The sequence below is a fragment of the Panthera pardus genome, unplaced genomic scaffold (genome assembly GCF_024362965.1).
Source record: "Panthera pardus isolate Hobbes unplaced genomic scaffold, ASM2436296v1 HiC_scaffold_11, whole genome shotgun sequence".
Lineage (NCBI taxonomy): Eukaryota > Metazoa > Chordata > Mammalia > Carnivora > Felidae > Panthera > Panthera pardus.
The window spans coordinates 93909344-93937240 of NW_026526666.1; the positions used below are offsets into that span (position 1 = coordinate 93909344).

Below are 27897 nucleotides of genomic sequence, written 5' to 3' on the forward strand. Positions count from 1 at the left end.
CCTGCCCATGGTGGCTGCGGGGCAGGCCCTAAATTGGGGGCTGGGAGAGGGCTCAAGGAGGGATTCAGTGAGGGGGCCGTAGGGGGACCTGGGCCACTCCTTTAGGGGCTGGTCTGGGAGGAAGGAGGGCATGTGGGGGCGGGGCTGAGGGCTTGTTTCTGAGGCAGCCAAGTGCCCTCTGTGCACACACATCCAGATACAGGCTCAAGGGGCACATAGGCAGAGAGGGACAAACGTCTTTAGACGCCCAGAGAGACACGGAGTCAAGACACAGCCCCAGAGAAGGACACCTCAAACACACACACACACACACACACACACACACACACACGTGCGCACATGTGTCCCCGTCAGCAGCCAGCTAACCTCCCTGGAATTATCTTCCCGCCCATCTATCCCAGGCTCTGGAAGAGAATGAAGAATTTGTACCTTGAAAGGGACAAGGATGGAGAGGCCTCCAGAACTTCTAGCCGCCCTCCCTGCCCCCGAAACAAACTGAGACCCTACCCTTTTCAAAGCAGGCAACACGCTGGAAAGGCAGGGCAGGGCCACGCCCTGCACTTAGGCACCCGCTTCCCCCCACCTGCAGGTGGAGTCTGGACCTGGGGTGGGAGCTGGGGGTATAGGGTGAAGGGAAGGGGGCCGGCTGGAGGGGGAACTGATGGGCCCTGTGGCCCCGTGGGTCTAGCGTGGCCCACTCCCCACCCTGACCCAGAGGCCACATGGTGGACACAGGGCTGAGAGAGTCAAGGGGGCACAGGACCGACCGCCTCCCAAGCCCCTCCTGTGCACCGGGGGCTGGCCAGCAGCCTACAGGAAGCCCCTCCGTGGCTCTCTTTAGAAATCCCCCAGGGAAGCCTTATTCTCTCCAGTCTGTGTACAAAAGAACCAAACCAGGGATCTGAACGTGTCGATAGCACGCCCCGAAAGGGCGACGGAGCACGAATTACAGCCGGTTCTTACTACCCCCCTTCTATTCAGTCAACCCATATTTAGTGAGCACCTGCTATATGCTCATGAACGAGCCAGATGGACCCCTGGCTTGGAGCTCCACAATGCCTGGAGACGCTGCTGGTCCCAGGGGGACAGGAAGGGGAGGCCCGAGCCCCGAGGAGACCCTGGGGAGACTGTCCCTTCCGTGGCGGGGGACAGTGGAATGCACGCCCTTTGAAGCCTCCCATCCTGACCTAGTCTTTGGGGTCAGGCACTGCCATCTCGGGGGAAGGCAAGGGGCGGGCTCCGTCCTGCCTCCAAGGACAATATGGGGGATGCCATCTGTCCCTGCCTTCCCCTAGCGGGGCCGAGCAACTCCCCCCCCCCCACCCCCCGCCCCCAGCAGGAGCTCCAGATACAAGGGCCCAGCGTCTTCTAATTTCCAAATCGGAGGCGGTGAGCGGCTGCGTCCCCACCCTAAGCACTGAAATCTACAATTTACTTGAAGGAATTATACACTGCCGGCTGCTTTTAAAATCGAGAAAAGACCCCCCACAGAACTGTTTCCTTTCCTCAAGTGGCATCATCTTCTGCAGAGAATCTGCCCAATTCTCTAATTGCACCATCTGTGCTGGGGAGGGCGGGGGCTCGGCTTGGCTCCTAGTCTGTTCCCTCCAATTTAGTCTTAAATTCCACATCCCCACCTGCCGGGCTTCTGCCGGGCGGCCCTCCCACTCTGACCCTACAGCTGCCAGACCCACCCCTCCAATGGGCTGGACACCTCCCACCCCCTTGCCTGGTCTCCCCTTCTTATGCAGGGCGTTAACCCCCTCAGCCCCCGTGCCAAGAGACGCCCCCACCCCCCGCCAGCCCAGATTTGGGGTCAGTGGGGTCTCTCCTAACTTCTGCTGCTTACAGAATCTTCTGGAAGCCCAGCTGGGCGTGACCCGCAGGGACCTTCTGCTTTTCCCTGTAACGAGACCCCAGTAGGCTTTGACTCCAGAGGCCAGGCTTCTCTTTCCTCTCCCCCACGTTACCCTTCTGGGCCTCGTGGACAAAACCTGACCTGGGTTGTGAGCCCAGGCTCCTGCGTTCCTGGCTGGGGAAGCCACTTGACCTCTCTGAACTTGGGTTTCTCCATGAGAAGCACCACCGACTCCATCTTTTTCTATTCCGACCACCTTTCTCCGTTTGGATCTCCCCCCCCCTCCCAGCCCCCAGCCCGCCACACCCCCAAAGCAGACCAAGATTTGGCTACAAGTCAGTTAGGAAAGAGGTGATCCCAGGACACCATGGGCACAGCAAGGGAGTCCCAAAGTGAGAGAAGGAAGGGAGTCCATAAAGTGTGGGCACTGAGCGGTAACCACTGTGGATACCCAGGGCCCAATCCCGCGGGGACCCTCTGAGAGACTGGGTGGCGCACTGCTCAACACCGCCCCCCAACCCCCACCCCAAGGGACAGGCGGGGAAGCTGGGCTGGCTGAGGGTCACTCCCAGAACACTGACTCCCCAGGCATATAGGCCCGTCCCGGGCAAGGACTGAGCCTCAGGACAGGGTGCAGTGTGCGGGGGGAGTGTCTGGGAGGCACCTATGCCCGTGACCCACCTCATCTCCTGCAAGGCGGTGGCTAGTGCAGCACCCAGCACATAGCAGGGGCACAGCTGCCCCGTTGTCCACCTGCTAAATGGCCTCATTTGAAATTCTGATCTCATTAAGATCGGGACAAAGGAAAATAGCTGGTGCCCATGTCCCAGGCCACTAGGCCTCTCTCCTCCACGGGAGTTAGAGCCAAGCCGGGCAAGGGAAGCTGAGACCAGGCCCGTAGCCCCTGAGAAACTGTGTCTCCACCTCATTCTCCCCCTGCCTAGGCTGGCTTCCTTTGCCACACCTCCCACCTGCGCAGGGAGCTGTCCGCACAGCCCTCTCCCTGCAAGCCCATCCCCGATCAGATCAGCCCCTCCTGTATTCCAGCCTCTTGTGACGGCTGGTTCTCCCTTGGGTGAAGCTCCATGCCTCCCCACCCCAGCCAGCCCTACTCACAGCGGGGTCTCCTCTCACTCCTGAGCAATCGCAGGGACCTACATGGCCTCTTCCTGGGCGGGGAAGCAGTCAGCACCTCATTGGCACCTGCCCAGGTCACCCCCCTGCTTCTTCCTGTTTCAGCATCCACACTTACTTCCCCTGGCCCTCACGTTCCCTCTTGAGGTCTGAGCATCTGAGCCCAGCTCTGGACCCATCGGTGTAGGAGAGGACTCAGGGTGAGCAGGACAGGCTGACTCACGTGATTCTAACTAGCAAAGTCCCTGCAGTCCCTGCTACCTCAGCCCCTTTGAGATGTCCTGGTGTCCTAATCAAATCCTATGGGCTGGACTGTGGACACCTTCAGCTGGGGAGGGGGAGTACACGACTCGGGGTGATGTGAGGTCACCATGAGTCCTCAGCCACGCAGGGATCTGGGGGACAAGATATTCAGGCAGAGGAAGAGGGAGCAGCATGTGCAAAGGTCCTGAGGTGGGAATGCTCAACGTATGTGTGAGAGTAACTAGATGGGGAGGTGGACGTGTTTCGGTCTCAGTTTGGGTGGGGCTCAAAGACAATCGATGCCAATTACACCCATATTTCCATAGGAGGTGTGAGACCATCCAAGCGGGATTTGCAAAGGAGGCCGGGAGACCTGGCCTTGCCACCCTTAGCTTATTTCCCACCTCTAGCTTAAAAGAGGTTGGAAAAGCCAAGAGGAGGCTGGAGATGAGGAAGGGAGTTTGGGGGCAGAGGACTATCGGGAGTTCTGAGACTCGTCCCACCAAGAGAGAAGGGTGACGTACCTGCCCTTCCCTCAAGCCCAGGCAGGGGGGTTTTCAGCAAGACCACTTGGAGAGGTGGATAGGCGTCCCCTGGGTGTTTGGGTGGCTGGGGACGCACAACAATGATCCGTGGCTCATTCAGGAAACGTTAAGCTGATAACATGGGGGAAGATAGGGAAGCACTTGAAACCTGGTATGTATCGGGGTGCCTGGGTGGCGCAGTCAGTTAAGCGTCCGACTTCAGCCAGGTCACGATCTTGCGGTCCGTGAGTTCGAGCCCCGCGTCAGGCTCTGGGCTGATGGCTCGGTGCCTGGAGCCTGTTTCCGATTCTGTGTCTCCCTCTCTCTCTGCCCCTCCCCGTTCATGCTCTGTCTCTCTCTGTCCCAAAAATAAATAAAAAAACGTTGAAAAAAAATTAAAAAAAAAAAAAGAAACCTGGTATGTATCAAGGCCCAGGGTCTCCCAGGGACCGATGTGGGCCCCAGAGAGAGGGACTCATCAGGGAGCGTCCCTCGAGGGGCGAGGAGACCTTAGAGCGTGTCACTAGCAGAAGGCGGGTGGGGAATCCCACGGGCCAGTCCAAGGAGCTGTAGGTCAAGGAGGTCAAAATGAGCTCCTTAACCCAATCTGACCGGTGTCCTTAAAAGAGGAAATCAGAACACACGGAGGGCAGTACTTGTAAAGGGAAACTGGGTAAGGACACAGAGAGAAGGCGCCACCCGTAAGCCAAAGAGAGAGGCCCCCAACCTGCTGACACTTTGATCTTGCACTCGCAGCCTCCAGAACTGAGAAAAGACAAGTGTCGTAGGTCAAGCCCCCCAGTCTGTGGTATTCATCATGGCAGGCAGACTATATATACCACCGTGTTGTGCCAGCCCAACACTCCAGGGGCAGGGTAGGGCTGGGCAGGGGCTGAACGGACCTAATCCCCAAGCCGTCTCACCAGGCTGCGTACCACGGGCTGAAGCCAAGAATCATGGAAGCTCCACCACCTTCGCGATAAGGACAGGCGGGCATCCAAGGCCCTGGATCTGCTTCTGTCCCCCATCAACCCTCTGGCTCTGGATGGAACCGCCAGCCCGCCTTCCAACCTGGGGCTCTCCTCTGCACTTTTGCGTAGGCTGTTCCCTCCATCTTGAATGCCCTCCCTTGTCTAACTCCTACACGTTCTCTCAGGCTGGGCCCTACGGCACTTCCTCCAGGAAGCCTTCCTGGGCCCTCCCCTGTGCTTCCACAAGGCTCTGGGCTTCCCTCGTGTTGGGATCAGTTTCCCAGAAGGTTACCTCTACTGGACCGTGAGATTCTAAAGAGCCGAGGCCGTCCGTGCCGTGACCGCCTGCTCTGAGGGTCTGATGGCGTGCTTGGGGGTTGGGTGAATGGAAGCGTATACACAGAAGCAAGCAGGACTGGGGTACACGGGGGCTGAGCATCGGGGACTGTCGGAGCTGGTGGGGGCTTTGGGGCCACCTTTTCTAACCTCCTCGTTGCGCGTGGGGAGGCCGAGGCCCAGACAGAGGAAGCTGCTGGCCCAAGGTCACAGGGATCAGACGCGGGTCCCAGAACTCCGTCTCCCAGCCCGGCGCTCCCTGCACGGTGGCGCATTCTCACCAGCCCCCTCTCGGCCCCTTTGACAAGTGGAGTTTAATTATTTACGACGGCGCTTTATAGCTGCGGGTGAACCCACCGGAACATATTTTGTAAAAGTAATGAAGGCTCAGTAATGCGAGACCTCACTACAGCTCCCGTCACTAAATCTTGGCCCAGGAGTCGGCCAGACTCTGCGTAGGCATTTTTTTTTTTTCTCCCCTTCTCTCTTTCGGAGAATTACAGGGTTTGCAGATTAGGATTGGTTGCAGCAAAGGCATATCTGAGACATTTTTTCTCATTTAGGGGGGAAAAGAAGCAGGCTTGTTGGAGCCAGAGGCTGAGCCCCCTCAGTGGGGATCAGGCCAGCTACAGGCCCCCCGCTGACGCCCCCCCTGCCCCGAGGTGTCATGCGGGGCAGGTGGGATGCTGTCACAGAGGAGCTGAGGAGTGAGGACAGGCCTGGGAGTCTCTGGGCCTCAGTTTCCCCATCTGTAAATTAGGAAGAGACTTTGCCTCTTTAGTTCCTTCCGCCACGTTCCAGTCTTCTCCCCAGCGATAACGATGGCGACGGTGAAGCAACAGGTTTATTCCAAGAGGCAGGTGTGCCGTGGGCGTCCCACAGGCTCTCACTGAGGACCCCCAAGCCCCCTCAGGGAGGCATCAACTCCAGCTTGCAGAAAAGAGGCAAGTGACTTACCCAAGGTCGCCATGCTGGAGGGCAACGAAGTTGGGATTTGAACCCAGGCCTTCTGTCTCCAGAGAGCTCACCTGTACAAGCTTTGTGCGGAACACCTGCAAAGGCCAGGGGCTGACCTTTCCAGGTGCAGGGCCAGGCGCTATGTTGAGCGCCTCACATACAAGGTGTGAGAAAACACGCCTTATGTTTACTCCTCTCACTTTAAGTGACAACACTGAGGCTCCCAGTGAACCCTGACTTGGGACCCGGCTCTCCCACCTAACGACACAACCCAGGTCTCTCCACTCAGCGTGTCTGTCACGCCAGGACTCTGAGCTGAGCTCCCTGGACTCCGGTAGCCACAGTTTGGCCTCCCCAAATATCTAAGGAGCAAAGATGCTGTCCCCAACTCGTTGCACAGGAGGGTGGGGGACACACGCATATTCAGCTTGCGAGTGATGGTGTTTTTGAGCCAGACTGAAGAGAAAGGCAGGGGAGGCCGGGCAAGGCAGGGGGGTGTTTGCAGGGAGGGTGTGCCTGGAACATTCCAGCATTTGGGAGGAAGGTTGCAGAGCTTTAAATAATAGATTCGGGGATGAAAAACTCAGACGGTGAGATGGAGAGTCTGGACAGTGAGCCCCTCACGGAGAGGAGCTCTTCATCTGTGAATCTCCAGTGCATAAGACAGAGTAGGTGCTCAGTAAATAGAAGTCGGGGTTGTCAACTAAGATGATTTGATTTGGACCTTGTTCTGCTACTAATAAGCGGGCGGCCTTGCGGGTATCCTCACTTCTCTGGGTGTCTCCCCTGTCTCCACAATCAGGCCCATCTCCCCACCACCGAAAATTCTATCAGGCAGCTACCTAAACACAAAACGCTGCAGGTGAGAGGCTTTCAAAGCTCCTTGAGAGCCAGTTCAATAAACGTACCCGCAAGACCATGCCAATATTTAACTGAGTGCCAGAAAATTCCGCGAGCAGCTGATCTAAATACATCCTGCTAGGTATTGGAACCACGTGCTTTTGCTTGGTCCTCGGGAGAGAACGAAACGCCAGCTGACTAGTCCCTGTGTTGATTGCAGACCTACTCTCAGGGAAAGAAGATTAAGGCATTCATTCATTTACCAAACGTTAATTGAACCGGTACTATGTGCCGGCACTGTTGCAGGTGCTGTGGACATATGCGGCGGTGAACGCAACACAAAATCCTGCTTTCATGGAGCTTACGTTCTAGTGGAGAGGCACACTTGTATTTTGAAAACTAAAGCAGGGAGAAGAAAGACAGGAGGTGTGTGGGGAGGGGGGCTGTTGCTTTTTGATGTGGGGCACAGGGGTCAGAGAAGTGCTCTGCTCTGAGCAGAGCGGAAGAAGCAAAGGAAGGAGCCAACAGATGTCTGGGGACAGTGCTCCAGGCAGAGAAAACGCGAGGCCAAAGCCTGGGCCCGGAGCACGCCTGGCCAGAGGGAGGATCCCTGGGGAGGCCAGAGGACAGGGAGAGGGAGGAGAGGTCACAGTGTGGCAAGAGCCACACCAGGCAGGACCTTGTGGGACCCAATGGGGACTTTGTCTTTCACTCTGAGATGGGAACCAATGCAGGGCTTTCAAGCAGAGTGTGATGTGACCTCACCTTCTGCGGGCTCCCTTCTGCCAGCAAAAGCGGTAAGAATAAACTGGAAAGCTGGGGCAAAGCAGACGGTTGCTCCTCGAAGGGACCCCGGTGAGAGATGAGGGCCCGGGGTGGTCGCTGCAGAGGGGGTGAGAAGTGGCTGGTTGGGGATGATTTTAAGTCAGAGACCACAGGAGGTATATTTATCGCTACTCTGACTTATCGTCCAAGGTGAATCTGAATCTGACTTTCAAAGTCTTGGCCACCAGGTCCACAAGTTTTTGCTTTCAGGAGTCCTTGGCTGACGTTGACACTGTCTCTTTTGACTCTAATCCCCAGAAGCTAGAAGATGCTTCCACATTAAAACTGTTAAGTACCTCAGGGCAGGTGCAAACAGGAGAGGAGCAGCTTGGAGGAGAAGCCAGCCCCCTGTGCTGGTCTGAGACATGCTGTGTAACTCCTGGGGGACCGGGGTCTTCCCGAGGGGTCCACCTACATGTGGCAAGACGCTGCTACACAGCAGCAAACCCACAGCCCCCAGCAAGGCCAATAACCTCAGAGCAACGACAGTGGCTGTTGGTGCCAATGACCCCCGATTTGACTAAGTGCCAGACACTGTGCTAAGCACTTTGCTTACAGTAGCTCACATAACCCTCTCCATAGACCATGAGGTTCGTACTATTATGATACCCATTTTGCCGATGAGCGTTGGAAGCTCAGAGACACTAAGCAATTGGCCTAAGCTCGCACAGCTATAAAGTGACAGACCCAGGGCTAAGACTCTGGTCTCTAGAACTGCTCCTTCAACCTTTACAGGCAAAGCCTCGCTGACTAGCTCTGGGTCATGGGGCAGCCGCTCCCGAGGCTCACCACCCAGACCCCTCTGATGGTCTCACGGACCTGGGCCCCTTCTCTTCCCAGGCAGGGCCAGCCCTCAACACCCACCAGCTCCATTCACACACTCCCCACCCCCACTGCTTCCTGCAGCAAAGGGCCCATGGTCCGCTATTTCCCACCTGCAGAGAAACCACCTCAACTCCAAGGCCAGGCAGTTGGAGATGGGCACCATATAGAGAGCTGAGAGCCAAGCCGTTTGCTTATTGCAAAGACAACAAACTAATACCTTAGCAAGCCCCGAGGGAACCTTTTTAATGAATATGTAATGACTGAAGTGTTAGATAAAATGACACGACCATAGGGGATTCCCCCTACCCCCCGCCCCCCAACACTGGGTGGCCTCCAGGGTGGGTCGAGAACTTTGCTGAGTGCACACTCACAAAAACCCTGCAGTACAGACAGCGTGGGTGGCTGGTCAGAGCCATCTTACAAATGAGGAAACTGAGGCTCAGAATGGCTAAGTAACCTGCCCGGGGATGCACAGCTAACAAGGGTGAAGCGGGGTCGCACCTAGGTTCACTGCCCGTATGGCACTCTCCCCACAACTGTTAGGCAGGCCGGGTGGGGGAAGGGCGCTGAGTATTTCCTTCAACAGGTTCGACATCACACCTGCAATTTTGCTCTATTTACTTTCCATGAACTCATTCTTCTCTCCATAAATCACACAGCAGTCCTGCCCTTGTCAGAATCATCAAAGGCCCAATTAACCCTGAATACCATGGCCCCTTCTCTGCAAACCTCCCCGCCCCCCCAGACCCACAGCTTTTCAGGCTGGGAATGCCCGGCAAGCAAGCACTTATTCTATGCCGGCCCTGTGGGGGGAGGGGCGAACCCACACATACGAAAACCACCCACAGCAGCTAAATTCCGACTGCCAAGCCTTTATTAGTGGTGATAAAAGGCAGCAGAAACAGCACAGGGTTTTAGACTCCCAGGTGGGGGCTGCAGTCCCAGGAATTAGTCATGTTTTGACTGGTAGAGTTATGGAATTTATAATGGAGGCCCTAGAGAAATTAAACACGGATTACGGCCAACTCCCTCCCCCTCCCCCGGCTGAATGCCTCCTGCGGGAACAGTGCCTTGGGCTCCCTCGCCCCCTCCAGGAGCCTGGTTTGCTGGCCCTGGAGGGCTGGGTGAAGGCGGAGACCCCCTCAGTGCAGGGTCACAGAGGAGGTGGCTCTCACCTGCTCCCCACCTCACCGGGTGATGTCCACCCCTCATGGAATCCTGGGCCGTAGGAGTCAGGTGTATCCTGAGCAGCACCAAGCCCCCAGCCAGGGTTCAGTAAGTCTCATCGAAATGAACCCGTGTCTTCGACCTTCTCAGCTTTGCCCTTCGTAGGTGAAGCGTCATTCCCTGCCCTCCCCGCCCCCCCCCCCCCCGGGGAGGCAATAGTCGAGGGTCAGGAGAAGCGGCCTGAATTTGGGCGAGCCCAGCGAACTCTGCCTTAATTAAAGAAAAGAGTTGCACCCACCTTTCACACTCCGCTTTTAGGGCCTCTTTAAGAAGCCAAAGATCCCTGAGAGTGGTTGTATATCAAGATCCTAACATCTTAGTGGAAAAGTTCATCAAAAGGACAGGATGAAAAGGAATCTCTGTTAGCAGCTTGCTGGAGCTTCAGGGCGTTCTTTGTGATGCCTCTGTGTGGTTGACTGCCCCTGGAGTCTTTAATCCTGGCTTTTTGTTGGCAGACCAGTGACTGGGGAGAAACTTAACCTTTGCTGAGCACCTACTACGTGCCGGGCGCTGTGCTAAACCACTTTATAAACATTCTCCGGTTTAGCAGATCTTAAGGGTTCAGCCCAGGGTAGGTGTCTAATAAATAGTCACTGAATAGATAAATGACTTTAAGCCCCATATCAGCCCTGTGAGCTAGGGCACTATAATCATCATCTCTTTACAGATGAGGCAATAGAACCAGAGAGGGGCAGTTCTTTGCCCCAGGCAACACAGCACGCAGTAGGAAACAGAGATTCAAGCCCAAGTGTCTGATTCCCAAACCTGAGCTCTCTCCAGTCTCCCAGGCGGGGCTTCCTCCTTGCTCAGCAGGGATTGGCTCCGGGATTGTGGGAAGTGAAAAGCCCAGGAGCTGTCCAGCATTTGCATTGCTGAAAGGAGAACACTGGAGCCAAGCCCAGACTCCCAGCTGGGGCAGGGCATTCTCTTGCCCTCCGTACGAATACATCTCCCCTCTCACCTTGGAGACTGCTCTTCCCGTGTCCCACACTCCGGGCGCCAGGCTCAGATCCCCTAAAACTGACAACTACCAGACAGCTACCGGATGACAGGACCAAAGATCTGCTGGTCCCTCAAACCCAGTGCAACTCTAAGTACCACCAATACCAAATTCCCCAGTCAAAGGCATCAGAGCAGAGCAGGGTCCCGGATGACGCGGCACATTTCGCCTAGAGTCTGAATGCACGCTTTCCTGATTTGTGTTATCGTTCTTGTCTGGTCTCTCTCTAGACCGTTCTCCAAGCTATGCCCAGAGCTCCATTTCTTCAAGCGACGTCATGATTCTGCTTACAATTCCGAAGTCTTCACTCCTTCATGCAATACTCCATGTCCTTCAAGAGCTGGCCCTCCCTATCTCCATCTTCTTTTGTCCCCCTCCCCACCGCTTTCATTCTCCAGCCATTCTAAGCGCCCCGTCGGTTTAATCCCCCATACCAGGTTGTCAAAGACAGCCGTGGGGCTGGTAGCAGGGACAAGTATTCCAAACAAAAGGAGCAGCGCGTGCTAAGTCCTGCTCCTCAGGCCAGAGTTATCTCAGGAATCACTTCCTACGGAAGATCCTCTGGCTGACCACCTCTCCCTGTAGCCATCAGTCGCTCCCCATCCCTATGATATTTCTGTGTACAGAATGGGACTCTGCTCCATGAATCAGACAAGAAGTTACCCTGCAACACTTCCCCCTGGAAAGTAAGCTAGCCCCTTATGATGTTTTATCCATTTTGTGTCACCAGCACCTACCTGCCTGTGAGGAAGTAAAAATAAACAGAAGAGGGGCGCCTGGGTGGCTCAGTCGGTTAAGTGGCTGACTTGGACTCAGGTCATGGTCTCGCGGTCTGTGGGTTCGAGCCCTGCATCGGGTTCCGTGCTGACAGCTCAGAGCCTGGAGCCTGCTGGGGATTCTGTGTCTCCCTCTCTCTCTTTGCCCCTCCCCTGCTCACACTCAGTCTCTCTCTCTCTCTCTCTCTCTCAGAAATAAATAAACATTTAAAAAAATGAGTAAATAAACAGAAGAGCCAGGTTTTTGCTTAAGCACTTGGTTAACAGAGGCTGGTGTGTATAGAACTAATCACATCTGTAATAAAAATTATGATAATAATAGCTAACCCTTATGTGTCTGGGACCTGCTCAGTGTCTTATTATGTTAACTCATCAAACCCATACGATAATCACCAAAACCACCTGAGGTAGGCATCTCCACCAGGTCCATTTTACAGATGAGAAAGCTGAGGCACAGGAGGCCAACTAACCCCCCCCCCTCCAAGGCAACAGAGCCAGAAAGCAGCACAGCAAGGATGCCGGTCCAGACAGTCTGGCTTCAGAGTCTGAGCCCTTGTCCATTTCGCCATCTGTTTCTCTGAAGGGGACGTAGAGGTGGGAGGGGCAATCAAAGTCTCTTCTACAGCCAGGAGGACACCAGTGTTAACTTTATTCTCCACATCAGCAAACCCTAGAGCTCCGAGTGGGGTTATGTCGGGGAACTTGGCCTTCCACACCCCACCCACACCCTAACACAAGGGTGCCAAGCCCCAGCTTTGGAAGCAGAAACTGGCAGGACAGAACCCTCACGGCTGGGAACAGCCCCCCTTGGGGCCCTTCCGGTTGCCCCCTCCACCAGCCACGACCAGCACCCCCTTCCCCAGCTGCCGAGACCCTGCCTCCCACCCCCCTGCACCTGGTTGCCCCTGGCAGGCAGCCCCAGACCCCTCGCGGAGGATAAGCTTCCCCCAGCTCTGAGCAGCTGCCAGGCCATGCCGGAGCCGGCAGGCATCTTCTGGGCACCACTTGCCGCCCCGCCAGGCCTGGCATGCCAGCAGTTGTGCGTTAGGTTGATGGCCCTGCACAGCCCCACGGAGCTGCTATTTTTAATTTAATTGGAGAGTCGGAGGAGAAAGATGGTACCCAGCGAGGGAGTTTTAAAAGCTTTGGGGGTGGGGGAGGGGGGAGAGAAAGCGAAGAAAAGTTCGTAATTATACACCAGGCAGCCAGATTTGATGCTTGAACAGAAAGGTTAAATGTTACATTCAGAATAAAATGAGAAAAAGTCCTGATGACAGTTGCCCAGAGCTAAATAAGGAGGAAAAAAAAAAATACCCCTTGCCCATCTCTTCTCCAGCTTCCTCGTCTCCCTCATCCTCGTTTCTGAGTCTCCCCCCTCCGCTTCTGCCTTTTAAAGCTCAGAAGCCCACAAATAAGCCAGTTTGGAGCACAAAGATTACCACTTACTATGTCAACACTTGATTGCCACCCCAAAGCAGCTTTCACTCGAGCCTGAAAAAAATCACACATTTTCATTTCTCAGGCCAATGAGGTCTGACAGGGTCCAGAAAACTGGGATGGCAGTCTGGCACTGTGAGTAACCACATGGGCTTTAGTACGGATGGACCTAGGTTCAAATCCCTCCTCTGCCAAGGGACAGATGGTGTGGGTCATAAACAGAAGAATATAAACAGATGGACTCAGATGGCACACTCCTTTCATCCTTCCTTTTCCCACGGGGAATAGAGATGTGATGCCTGGAGCTGCTGCAGTCATTTTGTGACCATGAGGCAAATCACTAAAAGTGGAACAATCGAGAGACAGCATCCTTGAGGATATACCACTGTTCCCCAGGACTGCCTATTTGCAGTCAATAGAGACAAATCAATCCCACTGCGTTTCAGCCACTTTTAGTCTCAGTGTTCTCGAAATGCTGAATCCATTCCTAACTCTGACAATCCCATATTGGCCTGAGCTTGAGGGTCAACTTGAGCAAGAGCATCACATCACTAAGCTTCAGTTTACCTACGTGTAAATGGGGACAGATGTCACTCACCTCACAGTGTGCATGTGGGGATTGAATGCGACTCCATTTCTAAGGCACAGTGGCTACTATTGTTGTTCACAGTCCCGATGAATGGGAAGACGATATCAAATTATAAAATGCCAAGTCACCTTTAATTCCATAGCACTTTCTAGTTTTCCAAGAGACCTCTCTCCCTTCATTTTAGCTCATCCTCCACCCCAAATCTCTGAGGCGAGGAAGTATTATTCCCTATTTTACACCTGGCAGCCCCAGAGAGGTTAAGCAACTTGCCCAAGGTAGCTTAGCTAATGACAGAGCCAGCCTGTAATTCTAATCAGATCCCAAGTCCCCGGGGCCTCGGCCGGGCTGGTTCTGAGCTGTTCTACTAAAGGTCCCACTTCTCCTCCTGGGGACCACTGACGTCTCAGGGTTGGGGACAAAGCTGTGTCTGAGACAATATGGTTCATGTGTCGACACAAGGTGAGTTGGGCTCTGGCCTTCAAATTCCTCCTCCTGGCCCTGAAGCCTCAAGATTCCTTGAGCTCTAATCCCCCACCCACTGCACCTGTGACTCTATTCACATTAGGGAACCAAGAGCCCTGTTCACAAGGAGCCATATGACACAGTGGTTGAGAACCCAGGCTGGATCTGAACACCACGCTTGCCACTCAGCAGAAAAAAATATGTTCAAATTTATTTTGAGAGAGAGTGCGCGTGCGTGCACATGCAAGTAGGGGAGGGGCAGAGAGAGAGGGAGAGAGAATCCCAAGCAGGCTCTGCCCTGTCAGCGTGGAGCCCGATGCGGGGCTTCAAACCCGTGAACCATGAGATCATGACCTGAGCCGAAGTCAAGAGCTGGACGCTTAACCGACTGAGCCACCCAGGTGCCCTGAGAAAAAAGTATTTGTTACATAAATAGTAAGTTCTATGAGTCAGGGTGAGCAGAACAGCTGCTGTGACAAAACAGCCCCAAATCTCAGTGGCTGAAGGTGGTCGATTTTTCCTCATGTCCCAGGGCAGTGTAGCGGGGTTGGGTGGGGCTTGGGGAGGGGGGGGTCTATGTTCCATCTAGTCATTCGGCCCCCTTCCCCCATCGGATCCTCTGCATCCTGCAGGCTGATGGAGCGATTTTAAGGGTCAGGCACACACTGAACTGGCCAGAGCCTGTGGCATGGTCACATGACCCTACCTAACTGCAGGGTGGGGGTGGGGTGCTGGGAAAGTGTAACCACACGGCCGAGGAAGGAGGGGCTGTCTCCCACGGTCCCCAGCAGTCTCTCTCAGTCTGCCCCATGGAAAGTAGGCATCCTCCTCCCCCCAGATCACATGACCTTGTTACATTTGATTATTTCAGTCTCTGTCACCTCAAACAGAGTTCCTCAATTACTGCCTCCGTCCCCCCGGTAGATCGCAATCTCCTTGAAGCCAGAAAACCCGGCATCTATCCCTCCGTGGTCCCCAGTGCCTAGCACGTAGTAGGTCCTCTAACGTGTATGAAATAAATATTACATGAGTAGAAACTCAAACTTTAACAGAATTTCGGGACATCTGGGATAAGGGAGGGAACGTGGCAGAGAAAAAACGAGAGGCTCCAGGCCCCTGACATCCCACTCGGCGGGTCCCTAGAGGCTGCCCTGGCCCCACCTGGGTCCTCATGGACTCCCGCTCCCTGCGTCTTCCCCAGAGACCGTCCATCCTGCCGCCACGCATGACAGAAGCCAGCTCTGGTTCCAAAGAAGTTTATTTGTATATAAAACAAAACCCTGGCCATGGAGGGAGGGCCCTTTGGCTCACCTGTAGCAATTTGTCCCTGGCCAGAAAGAATGAGTAAGACTAGAAACTTCACCTCTCCCATCCCACCCCATCTGGGACCCCAGCCCAAGGTCCCATCTCGCTCACCCCAGTTAAAACCTACTGAACTGAGAGCAGGACAGCCCAAGGGAGATGCCAGTGAAAAATTAAGTGGCTACGAGGGAGACGGTAAGTGATCACTCCCCTCCAAATGACAGACCACCCCCTGGAGACACTGCCTCCGGAAGGCTTCCAGGGTCGACACCCTGTCCTCCTATGGGCTGGACCTCACTCTTGAAACAAGATAAAACCCTAGTACCTAAAAAAAAAAAAAACAACACAACCCTCATGAACTCGGAATTCCAAAACCAGCTGACCCCACCCCTGCCCAGGCCCCCGTCACTGAAATTAATCCCCTCTAACCCACGGGCGGGGCGGGGCGGGACCCAGGGGCCCACAGGTCACAGCCTGAGACTCTCCTCATACTCCTCCTTGGTCATCCACTCGGACCTGTAGGTAGACAGATGGGCCACGACGGACGCTCCCAGCCAGACGCTGAAGTTTCTGTTGGAACCCACCCACATGGTGGCCTTGGAGGAGGAGAAATGACCTGTCATCAGCTCCTTGTACAGGCGCTTGGTGAAGCCGGGGTACAGGGTGTTGCCCCCGCAGGCCATCACGTGGGAGGTGAGCAGCGGGTGCATGGAGGCCTCGCAGGCCAGGATGGCATCCACCACGGCCTGGGAGATGCCGGGCCCTTGCAGGTCGAACACCTGGGGGCTGAAGAACATCTCGGGGGCCAGCCGCTGCATGGGGGTCAGCTCCACGCGGGTGCCGTCGGGGAGCTGGTAGGCGTTGCCGTCGTCCGAGCCGCTCGGCAGGCTCTGGCGGAAGTCGAGCGCCTCCCCCAGGTTCTGCGGCACATAGCACTTGCTCATCTGCGTGGTGGCCACCGTTTCCAGCTGAAACAGGTTGTGGCGATTGCAATCCTCCTTAAAGAGGCTCTTGAAGAGGTAGGCCGCTAGATCCTGGCCCGCGAACTCCAGCGTCTTGCCGCCGGGCTGCAAGGGGCGGCCGAGATGGAAGGGCTGCACGCGGGTCAGGCCGTAGCCGGAATCGACCACCACGCCGGTCAGGAGGCCCGAGGCGTACAGGGACATCTCCAGCTGGTCGGCCAGGAGTACGGACGGCACATCCAGTAACTCAAACATAATCTGCAAGAAGGGAGGAGAGACGCCGGGTTATCCCGCCCCCCCGCCCCTCCGGAACAAAAGGTCCCCATCCAGCTCCGTCTTCCCCAAGACTGAGCCACGTGCCCAGCTCTCAGAATGGAAGCCGGTGCAGACCTGTGTCCCCAAGGGATGGAGGCAGGCGGCTGGGGGGGGGGGGCGGTGCCCAGAGGAGGTGGGGCACAGGGCCCCCCCCCCCCCCCCCCCCCCCCGGGAGCTCATGCTGTGGAAACCAGAGAGGCTCTACAGGGATTCGGAGTCGGATTTGCCCTGGGGAGTTTGATGACCACATTCAGAAAGACCCGTTTGGGTGGAGGGGTGGGAAGGGCGGTCAGCTGCGTGTCAGAAACAGTGCTGAGGTGCTTGGCTCTGTGAGCAGCGGTGGACCCAGGGGGGGTTACGGCCAAGGGCAGATCTGCCGCCTGGACCATCTCTTTAGAAGAGGGAAGAAGACATCAGACAAGAAGCAAGTGTAGGATATCCACCACTGCCTCCAGAAAAGGGGGGGGGGAGGAAGGGGAGGGGGGGAAGGAAGGGGAGGGGGAAGGGAGGGAGGAAGGAAGGAAAGAAGGAAGCGAGGGAAGGAAGGAGGGAAGAAGGGAGGGAGATAAATCCACTCACCTCCTGGTAAGTGAAGCCTTTTTTTTTTCCACACATGGAGGCAAAACTGGGATTCTGACATTTAGGGTTTGGCAAAATCCCTAGGCTGATTTTCTCCCCCACCCATCACCCCCTAGATCTTTACAGAGCACCCCCCTCCCACCGCCCCCCTAATTGCCCAGTTCGGACTGCAGCCCCATGTTTCTGACCCTACACACACAGAAAGGTGGCACCAGTGGGGGCTCCCGTGGCCTTTGGCCACACAGCCACCACTTCCTGCCCCAGTGGGCCCATCTCCCCCGCTCAGGGGGAGGGGGCTGCCCCATCCCCGGACTCAGAATACTGTCCCGCCACCATCCATTTCCCAAATGGAAGCCAAGGCCCTCTTTTTCGAATGGGAAATGAAATATGAGTCCCACTTAGAACTCTCTAGGAGCTTCCGATCTATTTAGAGCGGGGGTTGGCAAGCATTTCCTATAAAAGCTAGACAGCCGGGGTTGCCAAATTTAGCAAACAAAAATACAGGCTGCCCAATTAAATTTGACTCTCAGACAAACAACAATGTTTTCGTGTACGTATGTCCCATGCACTACTTGGGACACGCTTATACTAAAGTATTATCTGTTGCTTATCTGAAATTCAGCTCAGACGTGCATTTTATCTAGCAAACCTACGATAAGTAGGTCTTTTAGCCTTTTCATGCTATATATACAGTCTCTGCCACAACTACTCAGCTCTGTGGTATGAAAGTAGCCAAGGACGATATGTAAATGGGTGAACATAGCTATGTTCCAATAAAACTTTATTTATAACAACAGATGGTGGGCCACTTTGGCCCACTGGCTGTAGTTTGCCAAGACTTGACTTAGGGTAAAATCAAAGCCCTCCCCACCCACAGGCTCGGGCCTACAAGACGCAACCCCTGGGACTTCACCTTCCTGCCTCCCTCTTCCCATCCTCCCTGGTGACTGAAATCACCTCCTCAGAGAAACCCTCCCTAATCACCCTCTCCCCACCAGCCAGCTATCACCCCATTTCATTTTGTTTCTAGCAGTGATCACTCTCCGGAATTCTTAGTGGGTAACTTATTCAAGGTCAAGTCTTCCCCAAGGATGGAACATGATCTCTGAACATTTCGGAATCCATGAACAAAGTACCCAGCGTCTCCCCATCTTCATAGACTATTTCCACTGCCATGTCCCCGTCTGTTGGAAGAAACTCCGTGAACCCCATCTTGCCTAGAACAGGTGCCAGGCACACAGTAGGTACTCAGGAGACAGCGATGGGGCAGATTCTTTAGAAAACGGACCTCCCGACCCTCCTCATGTCCAAACACAAAGTGCCAGGCCTTACCTCCAGGGTCTTCTGTCGGTCCGCGGGCTCCCTCAGAGGGCACTCTGTGACCATCACGGGGGAGTCCTCATGCTCCCGCCTATGTTTCTCCAGGACAAATGACCAGATGTGCTCCACGCCTTCCCAGTTGAGGACGCGGCCACGCTGGATGGGATAGCTGAAGGTATCAGGATGGCAAATGTCGATGCCCAGACTCACGCGCCTTCGGGCATAGCTGGGGCCGGGGTTCTCCCTGCACGGGATGTAGTTCACGATGCTCGGGAAGACCATCTGGGGCTCGTTCCACCCAGACAAGCCAGCCTTCAGAAAGCCAGACCCGTGGTCGATGATAATGGTTCTCGCGGCCATGGCGAAGGCAGGGATCTTCGGGACTTGACTGTGGAAGGAAAAGACAGGGAGGGAAGTTACTTGTGAACCCATTCCAGGCCACGGTGGGCTGCTTCCCACTCTCCACCCCAGAGTCAAACCTCAGGCTCCCCTAAAGCCTGCCGGCCTCCCCTTCCAAGCCTTTACGCAGGCTGTGCCTGCAATGTTCCTCCAGCCCCAAACTCCTAATCATCCTACAAGGCCCCGCCTGGGAAGTCCTGCCACGCCCTCCTTCCCACCAACTTCTCCCATTGTGCTTTGCACACTCTGTTACACCAGGGGCACGCTTTCGCTCCACGGGAGTAGAGGTCGGGCCGTGTTATTCTTGGAAGCCTTGGTGAGAAGCTTTGCCCCCAGAAGCTCTCAGTGGTGGTTGGCTGCCCGATTCAAGGACTCAGGGACGTCAGCCTCAGGGGCCACCGCCATCTGGGATAATAGCATACTAGCGACAGCATCATGAGCAGGGGTAACGACAGTGACAGTGGCCACCGGCAAAGCCGCCTTTCCGGGGTACACGCCCTCTGTCTAGCTCTAGGAGGGAGTTTGCCGGTGAGGTTGAACGATGTAAAACTGCCATTCGTGCCTGCCAAAAATGATCAAACAGCAGCAGGCTTCCAATGGCTTGAGCTGGCAATCATTCCATGTTCATACCCACCTGTAAGGCAGGTAGCACGGTTGCACCCATTCTACAGGTGGGGATACTGAGGCACGGAGAGCTTAAAATTACTTTCCCAGGGCCACACAACCGAGAAGCAGGGCTGACACCTGTACCCAGAGCAGATCCCAAAGGCCACACTCTGAGCATCAGGCTAGACAGGAGAAGTGGGTTTTGAGTAGGAGCCAGGCAGCTGAGTTACTACATAAGGGAGGCCAGGCTGTCAACAGGTTGGCTAAGCATGATCATGGACAGTTCCGACACCCGTAAAGTGGGGGGAATAATAAACGCCATGCTGGAAAGGTAGGTGGACTCACTATGGGATTTCCAGACTTACTGCAAAAGTCCAGCAGCCAACACGATGCGGCATTGGTGAAAGGCTAGTGACAGAGGTGCCTGAGACAGAATGAGGAGTCCAGACACAGATCTTCGCAGAGAAGGAGAACTGGTGTTTGGCAAGGTGCAAAAACAACGAAAGGGAGGAGGAACAGTCTTTACGAGAAACGGTAGGGAACGACTGGATGTCCACACGCCAACAAAAACGAACCTTAATCCATACCTCACACCTTATAAAAAACTAACTCAAAATGGGTCACAGATCTACGTGGAAAACCTAAAGCCATACTAAAACTACCCAAAGAAACAGAGGCGAAAATCACTGTGACCTCAGATACAGCAAAATTTTCTTAGATGGAACATCATCAGCCTGGCCCTTAGAAGAATGAACTGATACACTGGCCTTTGTCAAAATTTAAGAAATTTGCACTTTGAAAGACACCGTGAAAAAAAAAAAAGAAAGAAAGACACCATGAAGGGTACAAAAAGACAAGCCGCGGACTGGGAGAAAGGATTTGCAAATCGTACGTCTGATAAGTCGCTTGCATCCAAGAGCATACAAAGAACTCACAAAATTCGGCGTAAGAAAAACAATCCACGTTTTCAAGGGGCCAAAAGATCTCAACATGTCACAAAAGAAGATACACGGATGGCAAGGAGCCATATGAAAAGGCGCTGGGCATCATGAATCACCAGAAACATGAAAATTAAAAGCAGCACCGTGTGGCTAAGGGAACGGCCAAGGTTAGAGGCTGACCAGACCCGACGCTGGTGAGGAGGTGGAGGACCGGTGCCCTCGAGCACGGCTGGAGGAAACGCAATTTAGAAAACAGTCTGGCAGTTTCTCCTCTAAAGCGAAATACACCCCCGCCATCCCTAGGATCCCCATTCCTAGGTTTTCTCCCAAGGAAACGAAAACATATGTTCACCTGATGCTCACGTCAATAGTTGCTCTATTCATAACGGCCAAAACCCCAGCGACTGCCTCAAGATCCCTCGGATGGGGAATGGATAGACAAATCTCCATCCAGCGGACTAATACTCAGCACCGAATGACTGGTACGCACAGTCACACAGAAGAAATCTCAAGTGCACCGAGGGAAGGAAGCCAGACTCAAAAGGCAACGACTGTATGATTCGAATCCCGTGACAATTCTGGGAAAGGCAAATTATAAGGACAGAAAACAGATCCGTGGCTGCCAGCAGCTGGAGGTGGAGGGAAGGGGGGGGCGGTTGCCCATGAGGGGTCATGGCAGGATTTGGGGTGATGACGGAACCATGCGATATCCGGGTTGAGGGTGAGTATCACCGGATGTGTTGGGCAACTCATGCACCTATACGCTGAAAGGGGTGACTGTTACTCTAAGTAAAAAATGTTAGGGGCGCCTGGGTGGCTCAGTCGGTTCAGCATCCGGCTCTTGGTTTCGGCTCAGGTCATGATCTCCCAGTTCGTGCGTTCAAGCCCCACGTCGGGCTCGGAGCTGACGGTGTGGAGCCTGCTTGGGATTCTCTGTCTCCCCCTTTCTCTGCTCCTCCCCTGCTCGTGCTCGCTCTCTCTCTCTCTCTCTCAAAATAAATAAACTTTAAAGGAAAACCCAGTGGGCGTGAGGACAAATGAAAGCGCGTGAAATCACCTCGCAGAATATGAATTGTTGCACAGACCGCAGACACGGTGTCTCGAATGCACGTGGGTGTTTCCTGTAAGACAGACATCCAGGAAGGCAGCTGGGCCCGAAGGTTATTTCTGGGGCTGGTATTCCACCAGCTATATGCTCTGCTTCAGTTCTGGGTGGCCCGCGACTAGGGAGCACGGCAGCCACCGCCCGGCCCCGGCCAGCGGCTCCCCTGCACCGCCAACCTCAGGGCAGTGACTAGGCTTCACCGCTTTGAAATCGCTCTGACATCAGATGGGGCGAAGAGGAGAAGAGAGATGGGGCCAAGGTGTCGGCCTCCTCCCTGGCGTGCTGCCAGGCTGAGTGACGGATTTCCTCACACTGCATCACCCGGTGATGGAGAGCGGCGGGCCCGGATGGCATTCCGGGAAAAGAGCTCTGCCCCCGGGTTCCCCGCATCACAAGAGCAGGGTAACCGGCGAACGCTTCCCTGGCCTGGGCGTTCGGAATCATGCGACCCCACTGTGGTTGTGCGTCAGGAGGCTGGCAGGGGGGAGGGGACTCCAGGCCGGTGGCCCAAGTGACCTGGCCTGGGAGCAGAAGGCGGGGGAGGCAGTGGGCCATTCCTCTCCTGGACTAGAACACAGAAAGGAAGTAGACAGACATGAAACCTACATACTCAAAAGCATTTTTACAGTCATTTACTCCACAAGCTCCTACCGAGCACCCTCTATGTACCGAGAACTCTCGTAGACTGAGTGGCTCCTGCCCTCCTGGTCCTTCCACCCTACTGAGAAAGACTGTCAGTCAGCACCAGACCAGATATATCATGCTGGGGGCAGGGGAGGGGGGGAGAGGCGATTAGTACAATGAAGAAAAGTAGGGGCGCCTGGGTGGCTCAGTCGGTTAAGCATCCGACTTTGGCTCAGGTCACGATCTCACAGTTCGTGAGTTCGAGCCCCGCGTCGGGCTCTGTGCTGGCAGCTCAGGGCCTGGAGCCTGCTTCAGATTCCGTGTTTCCCTCTCTCTCTGCCCCTCCCCCCATTTGTGCTCTGTCTCTCTAAAATAAACAAATGTAAAAATTTCTTTAAAAAAAGTAAAATCTGGTAAGAGGGACACGAAGAATAAGGAACACAGAGGTGTGGTGTTGTTCTCAGTGGGGCAGCCAGAAAAGGCCTCTCCATCAGCTGACATTAGAGCAGAGGACTGAAGTGAGAGAATAAGGCATGTGATTACCTGGAAAAGCATCTAAGCCGAAGGAACAGCAGGTGCAAAGGCCCTGAGGAAGAAACTGCTGGATGTGTTCTAGGAACAGCCGGGATGCCAGGATGGTGGGGATGTAGCGGGCAGAGGGAAGGGTGCTGAAGGTCTTGGGTGGGCCTTGCAGGCCTTTGTTTGTTTAGAGACGTGGGAAACCACTGGAGGGGGATGAGCACAGGAAGGACATGATCTGACTCAAGATGTCCATACATAATTTGGGCTGATATGAACAAGGGACCGCAGAGATAGAAGCAGGGGATGGAAAGGTGGTGACAGGTGATGGTAGGTAGCTTGCACAATGGAAGCAGCAGTGACGAGGGTGGGAAGTGGTCGGCCCCTGGATGGGTTTAGGAAAGGCCGTTACGGTGGAGTGTGGGACCGGGAGAAGGATAAAGGAAGACATCAAGATCTGGGGCCTGGAAAGCCACAAGAATGAAGTACCCACTCACTGAGATGGAGACGACAGTAGGAGGAGCGGGTCTGGGGCAGGGAGGGAGTCGGGAAGTTTATGTTGGATGTGCGAACAGTTTGTGATGCCTGCTGGGCACGTGTGACGATGTCTGGCGGGAGAGTCTGCAGATGTCTGAGCTGGAGATATAATTGGAACTTACTGAGTGGATGAAATTGCCAGTTTTGGGGATGGGTGAACTCACGAAGAGCCTCGAGGTAGATCAAGCCCGACGCCTGTGGGTAATTTAAGGTCTGGGAGCTGGGCGTTGAGAAGCAACCAGCAAAGAGGATAAGAAGGAATGGCCGAGGGGCTGGCAGGGCGTCTCAGAGGCCAAGCAGAGAAAGTATCTCGAGAAGAGAGAAACTAGATGAAGACCAAGGGAAAATCTGTGGAATTTAAGCCACACGGAAGCCACCGGTAGCCTTGGCATAAAGCATCTCATTGGAACGTCACCAATGGAGGAAAGCCTGAGGGGTGGGAGACGGGGTCTACAAAACCGGCTCTGGGGTGGCAAAAACATCAGCGGAGTCCGCAAGAAAAGAAATGTTAGGACAGAGTCACCCACACGATGTACGTTTTCTGATCCTGGGTCACAGAAAAACATTACCGTAAAGATTTTCGCAGGCTTCCGTTACCGGTCGGGATGGAGGAAGCCCAGCACAGCCCCGCCTGCCACTGAATGTAACTAACAACATCGGATAAGATGCAAAAAGCGAAAGAAAAGCCAAAGCGGCAGATGAAAGAAGAATGAAAACTTGGAGGTGAGGTTCTCGGCCGTTCTATTTCCCTTTTCTCTGAGGCAGGTTCCCGGCAGGGCTTCAGGAGTGGGTCACTGACAAGTAAGACCAAGAGAAAACCTGTCTTTCTGGCCAGAAGATCAGGAAAGGGGGCCTCTGTAAGTCAGAGAATGTGGAAAGAAGACAGCAGAGGAGGGATCCCCTCATTCTGTGTTAAGAACTGGGTCAGAGCCCAGGCTTGCCTGTGCATGTGAGGGATTGACCCAAAGCAGCAGAGGGAAGGCCTTACGAGCCGACCCGACATTGGAACCACTGCCCCCCGGATAGTCCGAGCCCCCCTGGGCGCTGGATGTGTGTGGGCCGCTAAAACAGAACGAAGAAAGCAAGCCGATCTCCAGGGGAGTTTCACAGAACACAGGGTTTCACGGCATGACATTCAGGACACCCCACACAGAAACCAAAATTACTCAACACACAAAGCATCGGGAAAATGTAACTGACCGCTCCTTCAGGGAAAACATGCCCATGCCAACCCTGAGCTGACCCGGATGCTGGAATATTCCTGAAGACATCCGAGCAGCTGTTACAAAGGACGTCAAGGTAGACAGGCTGGAAGTCAATGGACAGACACGTGTTTTCAGCGAGAAGTAGATACTATAAAAAGAAGCAAGAGGTATACATAATAGCTGGAATTTGTCAAAAAGAAAAAAAAATCTGTGCAGCAGTAGAATAAAGGTGTCAGAGCAATGAATAAGAGAAATTAAGATAGCAATAGAGGGGCGCCTGGGTGGCTCAGTCGGTTAACCAACCAACCGACTCTTGATTTCAGCTTGGATCATGATCCCAGGATTCGTGAGTTCAAGGCCTGTATCAGGCTCTGTGCTGACAACACAAAGCCTGCTTGGGATTCCCTCTCTCCCCCCCCCTCTCTCTGCCCCTCCCCACTGGCATGCGCTCTCTCTCTCTCTCTCAAAAAATAAATAAAAATGGTATCAATAGAAGTTTTCCAAACTGAAAAACAGGAAAGAAATAATAAAAAAAAAAGCTTCAGAGACCCATGGGACTATATAAAAAAGTCTAATATTCATGTCACTGAAGTCCCACAGTAAAAAATATTTGAAGCCGGGTACCTGGGTGGCTCTGTCAGTTAAGCGTCTGACTTCAGCTCAGGTCATGATCTCACAGTTCATGAGTTCGAGCCCCACGTTGGGCTCTGTCCTGACAGTTCAGAGCCTGTCAGGAGACAGTTCAGATTCTCTCTCTCTCTCTCTCTCTCTCTTTCAAAAATAAATGAACATTAAAAAAATTTTTTTAATAAAAAATATTTGAAGTAATAATGGCTAAAAATTTCCCAAATTTGGTGAATGACATAAATCTGCCAATTCAGGAAGCTCAGCACATCCTGAAGAGAATCCGTTAAAAAGTAAAACATGTGTGGGGGCGCCTGGGGGGCTCAGTTAGTTGAGCATCCGACTTTGGCTCAGGTCATGATCTCACCGTTCGTGAGTTCGAGCCCCGCATCAGGCTCTGTGCTGACAGCTCAGAGCCTGCAGCCTGCTTCGGATACTGTGGCTTCCTCTCTCTCTCCTCCTCCCCTGCTTGCACTCTGTCTCTCTCTCTCTCTCTCAAAAATAAACGTTAAAATTTTTTTTTAATAAATAAATAAATAAATAAATAAATAAATAAATAAAACACGTGTATACAACATTGTAGGCAACCGCTGAATACCAAGGTTTTCTCTTGCTCAATGCTGAAAGCCTCTAGAGAAAAAGGAAAAGCATTATATAGATGGGGGAACGACAATTAGGCTGACTGCAGACTTCTCATCAGAAAGAAATGTCAACCCAGAATTCTATACCCGCCAAGAGTATCCTTCAGAAATGAAGACAAAATAAGACATTCTTAGTTGAAGGAAAACAAAGAACATTCACCCCCAGGAACAATTCTTTAAGAAATGTTAATGAAAGCTCTTCAGGTTGAAGGAAAATGATGCCAGAATCTGGAACCCCCAGAGTGAAGGAAGGACAGCAGATTTGGTAAGTAGTTGGACAATAATGTCTTCCTCTTAAAAATCGGTAGAGCCATTGAAAGCAAAAAATTGTAACAACGTGTGCTGGGGTTTCCAGTGTCGGCAGATGTCATACATGTAACCCCTATGAGGTGGGGGAAGGGACCTTTGTGGTTGCAAGTTTTACACGCTATGTGAAGTGTTAAATATGGACTCTAATTAGAACGTTGAAGGCTAGGCATATATGTGGCAATCCCAAGGGCAAGCAAAATAATAATAATAATAATAATAATAATAATAATAATACAAAGAAATAAGCCCCAAAATCCAATAGATAAAGTAAAATAGAATACTAAAAAACATTCACATAATCTAAAACATGGCAGGAAAGACAGAACAGAGAAATGGAAGCACAGAGCAGGGTGGGGAGACAAAAGCAGTAGCCCTATATCCAACCGTATCAACAATTACACTAAAATAAAATGTCCCAAGCCATGCCAATTACAAGACAGAGACTTTCAGTTTGGAATAACAACAACAAAAAGACCTAACTATAGACTGTCTCCAAGAAATCCACTTTAAATACAATGATAAAGATTGGTTCCAAGTAAAAGGATAGAAAGAGATAAAACCACATAAGAACAAATCAAATGAAAGCAGCAACAGCTACCCTAGTATCAGACCAACTTGGCTTCCGAACAAAGACTATCACCAGGAACAAAGACAGATGTTGCATAGTGGTAAAAGGTTAGCTCACCAAAATGTCATCATAACCCTAAACATATGTGCATCGAACAGGTACTCAAACTCTTTAAGCAAAGACTAAAAGACTCATAAAGAGAAATAGAAAAATCCACCACTCAACCTGGAGGCTTCGATCCCTTTCCCAGTAACTGAGAGAAAAAGTAGACAAGCCAAGCTGGCTGTTGAGGATTTTCACATCTTTGCTCATTTTCCAACTGACGTTTATAAAGCATTCCATTAAACAAAAGCAGAACGCACATTCTTTTCAAAAGCACGTGGGACACTCACCAAGATAAGCCACCTTATGAGCCACAAAACAAACGTTCACAGATGTAGAATTGAAATCACAGAAATCACATTCTCTTATCCTTAAGGAATTAAGCTAGAAGTCAAAAGCAGAATGATATGGGAAAATCCTCAAACAACTGGAAATTAAACAGTATGAGACTAGAGAACTCATGGGCCAAAGAAAAAAGAAATAGAAACTATTTTGAAATGAATGAAAATAAAAATATAACCTATCAAAATGGGTGGGATGCAGGTAAAGTAGTGCTCAGAGGGAATTTATAACTTTCAGTATTCATATTAGAAAAGAAGAAAGCTTTCGAGTCAATAATCTAGCCTTCCACCTCAGGAAACCAGAAAAGAAAGCATGCCTTAACCCCAAAGCAAGCAGAGGGTGGAAGTGATGAGTAAGATCACGGAAATTGAAAACAGGAAACCAAGAGAGAAAACTCAAGAAAACCAAAAGCTGATCCTTTGAAAAGATCAATAAATTAATAAACCGCTAGTCAGACCAAGGGTGGGGGGAGGGGCAGAAAGACACAGAGGGTTGATATCAGGAATGAGGGGACATTCCTTCAAACTCAGACATGAAAAGAAAATATTACGAACAGCTTTCTGCCTATCAATTTGACAACGTAGGTGAAATGAACAAATTCCTTCAAAGATAGAAGCTGCCAGGTTTCACTCAAAAAGTACTATATAAGCTGAATAGCCCCATGACAATGAAAGAGATGAATTTTTAGTTTAAAAACCTTCCAACAAAGAAGATGACAGTCCCACTGGCTTCACCGGTAAATTTTACTGAACTCTGCAGGAAGAAGCAAAGATAGTTGTGCACAGTCTCTTCCAGGAAGCAGAGGAGGAGGGAACGCATCCCAACTTGTTTTGATTTGATACCCAAATCAAAAATATTACAAGAAAACCCAACAACTACCAACCCAAGTCCCT

At 52.9% G+C, this 27897-nt stretch overlaps 1 protein-coding gene across 2 annotated transcripts in view; it reads right to left on the bottom strand.

Annotated features, from left to right (window-relative positions):
* Positions 1-15310: 15310 nt before the first annotated feature.
* The window catches only part of ACTL8 (actin like 8), a 61645-nt gene continuing 49058 nt past the window's right edge, over positions 15311-27897 (bottom strand). The window contains exons 2-3 of one of the 2 annotated variants that reach the window (XM_053889178.1): positions 18495-18865; positions 15311-16526 (exon numbers count right to left, since the gene is read on the bottom strand). In XM_053889178.1, the coding sequence (XP_053745153.1) occupies positions 15774-16526; positions 18495-18842 (1101 nt within the window). In that variant the 5' untranslated portion in view covers positions 18843-18865 and the 3' untranslated portion in view covers positions 15311-15773. Of the gene's footprint in view, positions 16527-18494; positions 18973-27897 lie in introns of those variants that run through there. The other variant, XM_019461880.2, reaches the window with a different exon arrangement.